This window comes from Trichechus manatus, unplaced genomic scaffold, assembly GCF_000243295.1.
Source record: "Trichechus manatus latirostris isolate Lorelei unplaced genomic scaffold, TriManLat1.0 scaffold00037, whole genome shotgun sequence".
Classification (NCBI taxonomy): Eukaryota; Metazoa; Chordata; class Mammalia; order Sirenia; family Trichechidae; genus Trichechus; species Trichechus manatus.
In genome coordinates this window covers 9,647,971-9,658,949 of record NW_004443973.1, presented here as the reverse complement: position 1 = coordinate 9,658,949, position 10,979 = coordinate 9,647,971, and the positions used below count along the sequence as shown (strand labels likewise).

General features: G+C 42.5%; 1 protein-coding gene across 1 annotated transcript in view; it reads right to left on the bottom strand.

Moving 5' to 3' along the window:
- Positions 1-6,838: 6,838 nt before the first annotated feature.
- CHRNA1 (cholinergic receptor nicotinic alpha 1 subunit) overlaps positions 6,839-10,979 on the bottom strand; it is an 18,006-nt gene continuing 13,865 nt past the window's right edge. The window contains exons 7-9 of the mRNA XM_004375490.3: positions 10,367-10,590; positions 8,124-8,363; positions 6,839-7,206 (exon numbers count right to left, since the gene is read on the bottom strand). Coding sequence (XP_004375547.1) covers positions 7,075-7,206; positions 8,124-8,363; positions 10,367-10,590 — 596 coding nt within the window. The 3' untranslated portion in view covers positions 6,839-7,074. The remainder of the gene's footprint in view (positions 7,207-8,123; positions 8,364-10,366; positions 10,591-10,979) is intronic.

Sequence of the window (10,979 nt, the reverse complement as noted above, 5' to 3'; positions counted from 1 at the left end):
TCTGACAGCCAGCTGAGGCAGAGATAGTTAATCTGTCCTAGCTCAAACATTTCAGCCTTGTCTCTCATCTGTACAACGAGGGGTCTGAGTTGGAAAATCTCTGCGATTCTCTGAGTGATCTAGACCAGCCAATGGACCCCTGGTGGTAGGTGACTAGAATTAGAGTTAAATGTGTTCCGTGGAAAGAACTGTTCTGTATTCTGAGATTTTGACCTTCCCACTTTTTGGTGTTAAAATTTCCTTTTTTTTAAAATCAAATGATGGCCACAATAAATGGTGATTTTTTTAAAATTGTTCATACTTAGCAAAATAAGATATTGGCAACCTTGTCGCCATCTCTGAAAAATCAAAAAAGAACTTTTTTTTTTTTTTTACACTTACATTAAATCCCAAAGTCTGGGAATCACTGACTGAGAAGCTTGGTCACCCAGCTGTAGAATGGGCCAGGACAGGGTGCTGCCAGAGCAGACATTCACATTCATATACCTGACATGTCCCCAACAGGGACACCTCTGAAACCTTGCATGCTCGCATGACCAGCAGAAAGGTGAGGCAGCTAACTTGTTCTGACACCATGCATTCTAGGATAAAATCAATCTTACCTGCCTTTGGCATCCTTATCATACCACAGAAATTGATGAGAAAAATTCAACATGCACTTGGCAGTAACAAAACACTAACTATGTATTTCATTTTTGACAATTATGTGTACAAATCAACTGAAATACAATTCTGCATTAGAACCCACCTTTAATTAGCTGTGGAGCTCTGTGGCTCCCTAATTTGGTTGAATTACACTAAATTGAACAAGTATGCATTTGAATACTAACTGGACCAATGCAGAATGAAGGGCTATAGGAAAACTAAGAGTGGGTCAGACATGGGTGCTGCCTTCAGTGAGGCTACAACCCAGTAGGGTGATAATACTTATGATAAAAAAAGAAGCATGAGATGGATTCGGTCTCCGTGTGTGGAGGGGGCGGGCAGAGAAAGGGGACAATTCAGAAGAGGCAGAAGTCACAGATGACAGGGGACCAGGAAAAGCATCACGAGAAAGGTGGCATTAGATGGGCCAGAGATGAACTCTTTGGGGTCAGCAAATGTGTAATCACCTTTGTATTGTTTGTTCCTGGTGCGATGCCTGGCATCCAGTAAGTGCTTAATAAATGTTTGAAGAATTAAATAAATAAATAAAGGTTAATGGCAGTGGATGTTCTAATTAAAATAGTTACTAAGCACTGTGATTTTTTTTTTTTTTTGACTAAAAGCTATTTGAGAAAAGTGCTCAGTTTAAGGAAGTTCTATGTGTATTAATGGATGCTTCCCCCCCACCCCACCAAAAAAAAAACCATTGCTGTCGAGTTGACTCTGACTCATAGCAACCTCATAGAGCAGAGTAGAATTGCCTCGTGCGGTTTCCAAGGAGCAGCTGGTGGAATCGAACTGCCGAGATTCTGGTTAGCAGCCTGAGCTCTTAACCACTGCGCTACCAGGATTCCTGAGGGATGCTTGCCTACGTTTTAGTTTAGTGACTGCAGTACTCACATTTTACCACACGAGAGAGCTGCTGCCTAGTTTATTACTAAAATAGTATTTCTGGAGATTTGCCCCATTTCTTCTCAAATTACAGTAGAGTTGTGCCATTTAATCAACCTCCCCCCAAATAGCTCATCCACCAAAAAAATCCTATCAAAAGACAATGAAATTATTATCAGTGGTGCATTATTTTCTAAAATGAATCTTTCCTAAATTACATGATTAAACGAAAACCAAACCCGTTGCCATCCAGTGGATTCTGATTCATAGCCATCCTATAAGACAGAGTAGAACTGTCCCATAGGGTTTCCAAAGAGCAGCTGGTGGATTCGAACTGCTGACCTTTTGGTCAGCAGCCGAGCTCTCAGCCACATGATTAGCAGGGAGAAAAGGACAGGGGCAGATGACCCAATAAGGAAGGTAAGCGTGGGCTTATTTGTGCTATTTATTCATCTGTGGTTTCACCACATCTTTGATACTGGAAAAGGAAAACATTTATAATGTTTTATAAACAAATGCACTTGGCCAGACTGGAAGGTTCTGCAGAGCTCTAAATATGCCCAGGGTTTCCAGCAATGGAAGCTATGCATATAAAAGTGTCTCAGGGCTTTGGATGAGGGCAGCAAGGCCCAGATAACAGCCATTGCTAAATCCCAGGGTTTCGCAAGGGTCAGCATCTAGCGAGATGTTGGCTGAATCAAGGCTTTTAAACTTAGGACGTACAATTTCTTTTGCAAAAAATGGCAGAGAAGAGACTATGAAGTAGTTCAAATTCAGGTATGCCATGAATCAAGAACATCTGATATATACAATGATCAGAACTGGGGGGTGGGAAGTAATAGCAAGTAATTACATGATTTTAAAGGACTTCTTGCTTTACTAGAGGGTTCTCTACAGAATTTTTGCTATTGCAAGCTCCCTAGTACTGTACACTTAAGAAAACTGAATTACCAAAATTGAATCTGCAAGCTATTTTTCAGAGATACCACTTCTATCAAATAGCAGGTACTGTTATTATCTACAAACAGGCCTCCTATAAACGGCAACCTAGTACATAATTTAAATGTGGGAGGCAGCAGTACTAAAGCAAATGGGAGACTGATGTGTTTTTAGCCACGTGAGAATGAAATAAGAAGGAGCTTGAAGGAAAAGAACATTTGCCCAATTTACAGCCAAGTTCAACCTTTCTTAAGAAATTGGTATTTCATCTTACAGAAAGAAAACAATCCCTTTGGTCGTTCCATAATTACTTCATTATATATGATTATTTTTGGAACAACAAGCCAAGCTTTCTGCCATCACCAACGGCCGGACAGGCTCTGAATGTTCATGTTTGTACACCACCTCATATTGTTGCCTTATAAACGGTTCACTTTTTGAGCCCAGGACCAGCCAGCTGTGTGCTCACCTTCCATTTAGAAAAAAAATCACATCCAAGGAGAACTGATCAATAAAGGATGAAGAAAATGGGGCTCATTAATACTTAAGGGTCATGTGTTTTTGTTTGTTTATGGGGAGTTGGTTAAAGGAGCCCTGGTGGCACAACAGTTAAGTGCTCAGCTGCTAACCAAAAGGTTGGCGGTTCAAACCCACCCAGTTGCTCTGAAGGAGAAAGGCCTGGTGATCTGCTTCAGTCCAGAAAACCCTATGAGGCAGTTCTACTCTGTCACATGGGGTCACAATGAGTTGAAAATCAACAAACAACATGGGTAGTTGGTTACTAAATCTTAACTCTATGGTCAAAAGGTAGCGGAGAGTAGTTGAGAGCAGGGACTCAGACCACCGGGGTTTAAATCCCAGCTCTGCTGCTTCTAGCCGCATGGTCTTGGGCACGATTCTTGTCCTCTCAATGTCTCAGTTTCCTCATCAGTAACTTGGGGATGAAGATGATAAAGATGATGATGACATTTTACCCCACAGGGTTGTTCTGAGGATGAAATGGATTATTATTGATAAAGTACTCAGAACAGTGCCTGACACATAGTAAATACTAATGTTGTCTATAAAACAGAACACCTATATCTAGTCAAGGAATCCTGGTGGCGTAGTGGTTAAGTGCTTGGCTGCTAACCAAAAGGTTGGTGGTTTGAATCCACCAGTCACTCCGTGGGAGAAAGATGTGGCAGTCTGCTTCCGTAAAGATTTATAGCCTTGGAATCCCTATGGGGAAGTTCTACTCTGTCCTATAGGGTCGCTGTGAGTCGGAACTGACTCGAGGGCAATGGGGTATATCTAGTCAGATGTAGTCAAAATGTGCTAGATAATCTAGATAAAGCTGTAAAAAATAGAGAAGAAATTGAATTCAGCAAATATGTGTGGACACATAATAGGTACTCAACCCCCTCCTGAGTTGTCTAAGGGTTAAAAGAAGTTTAGGACATAATCTACACCATATCACTTAAAGAGCGCCTGCAGAGTGTCAGCCAGTTTTCCCAGCACACTGTGGAAAATGTTGCTATCCACATATTTCTGAGTCTCAACTCAGGAGGGTTAAGGAACTTGCCCAAGTTCCCACAGGAAGTAAGGGGTAGCTGGAAGAAGGCTGCTAGTCCCACCTACCTGCCTTTTTCAGGAAGCAGATAGTCTTGTTGAGGAAAGATTTATATCCATAAAAGAATAAGCAAACCAGACATCACAAGCACTCACTAGGCCCAGAATACATGGTAAGGAAGCTCAGCAGAGGGCAGGCTCCGCAGAGCCCAGTGGTTGGGGAAGTTTTCTGGAGGCCTTTGCTGATGGGTAAGGTTTTAGCCAGGACATCAGTTACAGCGGGAGTGGACGTCTTCAGAGATGTGCTCACAGAACTGCTTTTCCTAGAACTCTGCGTGTTCTCAGGATGAAAAGCCTAATGGTAATATCAATAAACATAGATGCATAAGATAAGAAATTCATATCGACTCTGCTGAAGTGAATCCATGTATCCAAAAACAGACTTAGGGATTTGGGCTCTGCATACTTCCTGCTTCCATTTTCAGTCTGTAAGCCCACCCTCACCCAAACTTACCTGTCTTGCGTTCCAGCTCCTCAGGGTGCTCCTTATTTCCCTGTTGTCAGAACAAACTCATCTGTAACGTCATACACAGCAGGCCCTTCCTGGGCTGGGCCCTCAATAAACACCTCCAACCTGGGTAGATGGATGCCAGTACCCCACCTCCCCTCCCATTTCACCAGTGGCTTTCTGGAAACCATACCCCAGTTAAGGGAAGAGATTCCAAAGATGAAAATCTTTGACTTGGTGACAGGTTGGTGGGACAGATACTTAGGACTGATGGAGCTACCAGTAGTAACATTGCTGTCTGTACTTAGAACCAACCTTGCTGCCTTCCAGGATCAGAGGGTGAATAGGGAACATATTGGAGGGTGTTATGGATTGAATTGTGTCTCCCAATAAGTTATGTTGAAGTTTAACCCCTAGTACCTGTGAACATGACCTTTCTTGGAAATAGGTCTTTGAAGATATTATCAGTAAAGGTAACATGAGGTTACACTGAAGTAGGGTGGCTGCTAATCCAATCTGAGTGCTGTCCTTATAAAAGAGGAGAACGGATACAGAGAGACACAGAGGGAGGAGGCCGCCATGTGAATATGCATTCATAAGCCAAGAAACACTGAGAAACGCCTGGGGTTACCAGAAGCTGGAAGAGACAAGGAAGGATCTGCCCCCAGAGCTGAAAGAGAGATCCTGGCCCTGCTGACTCCCAGTCTCCAGAGCCGTGAGACACCCGGTGTGTGGTATTTTGTTACAGCAGTCTCAGGAAATGAGTACAGAGGGCTTCACTATTTGGCGAGAAACGGGTTATCTGATGTAATGGACACAGCACAAGAGCAGGAGTTGGGAGGACTGGTTTGTCACTAACTAGCTCTGTGACTGAGGCCAATTTTCTGAGGCTTAGTTTCCTCATCCACTGAGTGGGGATGGGTGAAGCAATTTTTAAGTCCCTTCTCTGAATGTATAGTCAGTCCTGGGGGATGATGATGGATTAGGCAAGCAGAAAATTGAGGTACTGAGGCCTTTAGTTTACAGTAAGTCCCTGGACAACTCGTACTTGCCCTTTAAAGTTACGTAAATTTGCCCTCAGTTTGAAATTATTGAACCAACCCCTACTCGCAGCAAATTCTTCATCACAATCACCTCCACGTGCTGCAGGTGCAGCTTTTAAATCGTTGAAAAGCCTTTGAGCTTTTTCTTGCACTAAAGTAAGGCCAAATAAGAACCATATGCACCTGTTCTGACTTACCTACAAATTCGACTTAAAGGTGCACTTAGGAACAGATCTTATTCATAACCCGGGGGCTGCCTGTACTTTGAAGGAAGTCCCTCAGCCCTGCCGTGGTGTGTGATGGGGAATCCCATGGCGAAGTAGATGGAAACCACTGGGTCACACAGTCTGCCTAGAGTGCAATCCACCACTCCCCACTGGTACCGACGTGGGTCAGATGTGTCCTGGTGATCCAAAGGCCATTACTGAGTCCAGAGCTGCACAGCTTCTAGTTCTGGGGTGAAGTACAATTGTGGAAATTGCTTAAAGGTTACTATGGAGAAAAGAAATTGCTTTCTCTCCTATTCACTTCTCCAGAATTTTAGTAATGGTGATGATAGAAGCATACATTTCTGGGTTTGTTTTTTTTTTTTTTTTTACAGTACTGTAACCTCAGACATGATTGGGGTAAGGACTGGGGGAAAAAAACAAAGTTTAACTGAGAAGGCAGAAAGCTCTAGAAAACACGGACCAGAGTTACAGAATAGCCTAGCTCGAACCAGGGGAGGCCGGAGAGGAGGTGAGCAGATACCCTGATGCAGCCCACACCTGCTTTGGAATCCCAAAGTCAGGGTTTAATCTCAGTTCTTCTACTTCCTAGTTTAGGCAATGAACATAACCTCCCTGAGATTCAGTTTTCTCATTTGCAAAATAGGGACATTATGAGGTCCAGTGCCTGGACCTCACACTCAATACATGTTAGGATCTGTTTTCCTTCAAACCCTGGACATTAAACCCAGGTGCCAAGGTTATACTGGGAAACCCTTCCTTCACCTCCCAGTTCTAGAATTGTACCTTAAAACATGGATTTTTGATGCAGTTTTCATTTTGGTGGCCATTGTGGAATTTATCATTTTCTTTCTACTTCTTCCTATCTCTCTAAACCAATTGCTTTATCTATTTGGTACTGGTAGATGGGGCTTTCCTAGTAGGTATGAAAGTGGCTCCATGACAAAGCAAAGGATACACTCTTTTCTTAAAATATAAACACAAACATAAAACCATCCTGGGCAGAAATCTTCGAGATGCCATTGGAAAGCAACAGTTTCTTTTACTGCCAAAGGTTTACTCTCCAGGTAGGCACACAGGATGAAAGGGAGAAGCAATATAAAAACAGCTTGAGACCATCACCTTATGTAAACATAACATTATCATAATAATAAATAGAGAAAATTAAATGGTTGATAAATGAAAGCAACTCAAAGTAGATAACTCTTCCTCTCCTTTCTTCTGCTCGGGCTCATCCTGGGGCAGAGCTAGGCCCGGCTCAGCTTTCTGCTCATCCTTGCTGATTTAATTCAATGAGCCGACCTGCAAACACAGCCAGGGTTCCAATGATACTGACTAGCATGAAGACCCCAAGGAGGATGTGGTCCATCACCATTGCAACATACTTCCATTCTTCGGCCGCCTGGGAGAGAAGAGGGCGTTAGACAGAATTTCTTGAAGATGTTTATTGGTCTCCTAATAAGAAGAATTGATGCCTTTGAATTGTGGTGTTGGTGAAGAACATTGAATATACCATGGACTGCCAAAAGAACGAACAAATCTGTCTTGGAAGAAGTACAACCAGAATGCTCCTTAGAAGCAAAGATGGCGAGACTACGTCTCACATACTTTGTACATGTTATCAGGAGGGATTAGTGCCTGGAGAAAGACATCATGCTTGGTATAGTAGAGGGTCAATGAAAAAGAGGAAGACCCTCAACGAGATGGATTGACACAGTGACTGCCACAATGGGCTTAAGCATAGCAATGATTGTGTGGATGGCATAGGACTGGGCAGTGTTTTATTCTGTTGTACATGGGGTCACCATGAGTCGGAACCAACTCAATGGCACCTAACAACAACGTTCATGCTGTTCATCACCAAAAGCCCTTCTATTGTCCTCAACTCCATTAGCTGGCATTAAAACCAGTTGCTATTGAGTAGATTCCGACTCATGGCAACCCATCGTGTGCCAGAGTAGAACTGTGCTCCATGGAATTTTCTCATATGTTATCAATATTTCTATGGAGACTGCTTTGGGTTGGCATTTCTTCTGAGGTGCCTCTTGGTGGACTCTAACTGCTAATTTTTTGGTGAGCAGTTGAGTGTGTTAACCATTTACACCACCCAGGGACCCATTATGACCTTTATTTTTTGAATAGATTATTCAGAATGGGATGACTTACTAAGGTGGTCTAGAGGTGCTCATCAAGGCACGTCTTAGGTTAGTAGCTGCCTTTTGAATGTCAACCTACCAAATCCTAGCCAAACCCATCCATCTGCGCCTGTGCTTTTGATCAGTTCAACCCAGAGGTGAGGATTTCTAGCCCAAAGCTTACATTATTGGACTCCTGGTCTGACTTCATGGTCTCTGCGATGTACTTGACACCTTCGATGGCACTCTTCACCTCCGGGTGTTTGATCAGGGGAGAATGGAAGCCCATGGGTGGAGGCCCTGGCTTCCCAGAAATGTCAGAAATATCAATGTCTTCTGTGAAAATCTTTTTGTCTTGTTTTTCTCTGGATGGCCTTTTCATTGTGGAGAAAAACATGATATTTGGGATAGTGTCGATAAAAACCTAACATAAAAAAGAAATCCACATGTGAGAATTATTGTTCAGGGAACAAGCATCAAATTCTGTTTTGTAATTAGCAATGCGACCTTGGGCGAGTCATTCAACTTCTCTGGGCCTCAGCCTCCTTGTCTTTAAAATAAGAGGACTATACTAGATTTTCTCAAAGATTCCTTCATACATATATATCTTGTGATTTGTCAAGTTATCATGGTTAACAGCAATGGTTCTGTAATGTGAGGAGCTCACCAGAGGAGGGAGCCTGTGTGCAGCCATTGGACTCACAAGAAACCACTGAAGTTCAAGCTTCAGGAGCCCCTACAGGCACCTGCTTCATCTAAGGTCCTGGGAGGGGCCCCAGCAATTTGTTCTCAAGGTCCTATGGTTAAAGAGAGGCCACTCTCTCCCAAAATATATAGGCTTCTGGCCTCATGAAACAGCTAGAGTGTTCTCTTCCATTTCTTGGTCCTGAAGAAACTGCAACATAGGTATTGCTAGGAATTGCCTAGCAGTCTTTATAGAAGCAGGGGCTGTTAATCTTCTCCAAATAGAGTACATCGCAAGCGGTAGTTCTCAACTCTGGACAAATCTTTTGCATTCTGCATAAAAGACCCTGGACTTTAGTGTCTCTATGAAGTTTTATACTGTGTGATATTGTCTATTAACACATTTTAAAATTCAATAATGTAAACATTTGAGACCAAGTTCCTCACTAAACTCACTTTTAGACAATCTCTTATCAAGCCCCCACCTACCTCCATCTCTAACCCTTTTCCTAGTTCTCAGTAGATGACTCTACTAGCAAAAAATAAGCAGGCTGTTCATAAAATAGAAGATATACACACAGAAATCTCAAGAATTTCACAGCATTTGAATAAAATGACAGCAGACTTATTAATCCTCTCTAATCAAAGAGATTCTTTCATCTTGAATTTGGAGTGGTATTTGTTAATCCTGTTTTCCTTCTCTCTCTGGGAAGGCAACAGTACATGAGTTATTCATTCTAGAAAGAGGCCAAAGAAAGTTCCTTCCAAAAATCTCCTATAGCCCAGAAAGGACTTTCAGTTCCTAAGTACCCACAGTGTTAGCTGGATTCCATTGGCTACGTGTAGGGGAGCCTCCTGTCCATGTTGTTCTGTATGTTTTCATAATGATCTTAAATCCTATAAGTTATAAATCACTATTATGCTTTCAAAATACATATGTATAAACATTCATAATATGAACTTAGAAATAGAAATATGTCTATTTGTGAGGCTCTCTAACATTAACTGTAAGTCATTAAAAATCTGTAAATTGTAAGAAAGTTATTTAGAAAGTTTCTGAACTTAGACATGGAAATATGTGAAGAACGTGGTAAATAACTTTTAAGCTGACTTTGACCTGACATGCTGTGATAAAAGAAGACATAACATAGTTAATCTTTGTAAGCTAGCCTTGAGACATAAATCTAAGCAACCTCCTTAATCCCTAACCTTGAAGAAAAGATGCGTCATTCGGCTAATCTCTAAATCCTAGAGAAAAGACATAACATGCTAGTCTTTACATCATACTGGCCCTTGTTTGTGGAGCCAAGGTGACAAATTATCATATAAATCCTAAATTTCTGCTCACTGTCTGAGAAAAGCCAGGGGTAAACATCAAGAGACTGCTTAGACTCTGCCCACTGCTGTCAACCTTGGACCCTAGCTACGAGGGACTTCTGCCAAGTTTGAGCTGGTTAAACCTTCCTCCTGAGACCTCTCATTAAAAGTAAAAGCTTGAAGTCTAAAGATTTGGACTCTAGTCATTGAACTAACATTGTAATTGTTAATTCTGATTCTCTGGTTTTAAATGAATGTTGTGGGGATGTCTTACTTGTGTGCCTTGCCATGACTACTTTGCAATAAAGCCAACAAGTTTATGCATGTCAAACCGGAGTAACTATTAATTTTCTAAGATAAAGTCCTACAGTCACACATCCTAAACGGAACACTGCCCTGTATGCAGTTTGCAGGGGCTTTGCCCACCTTCCGCACCCACTCAGGCATGACGTGCGTGCTGGGTGAGCGGTGGTGAGTGTTGATGACGATTACAGTGATGATGATGGATGCGATGACAAACACCATGGTGAACAACATGTATTTCCCAATCAGGGGCACAGCGCTGGAGGTAGACGGGATCAGCTCCACGATGACCAGAAGGAACACAGTCAAGGACAGCAAGACAGAGATGCTCAGAGTCATCTTCTCTCCTAGGAAGTCACAAAGAAGAAACACAACAACCCACAGAAACCCAAGGGTGACCAGCATGTTCTCAAAGCATTATTCTAGATTCTGTTTTTTTTTTTTTCCGGCAGAATTTCCTGTGTGACCTTGGCACCTTAATGTTACTATGCCAAGTGGCAAATATTTCCATTAGAGGCTGCCAAGCAAGAAATAGCTGCCTCATATCATGCCCCAGAATCCCATTTCTTGGTGGAACCCAGGGAACCGAAAGGGGTTCTGGGGAGGCAAGTTATACCTGGGGCAGCAGGTTCTCCCTCTGCAGCAGAATGTGTGAAACCTCACAGAACTGAACTTTAGCCTGGCCTACTTGTTGCCCAGCAGATGGATGGGTAGCCCTACTGCTGCTGCTGATGGG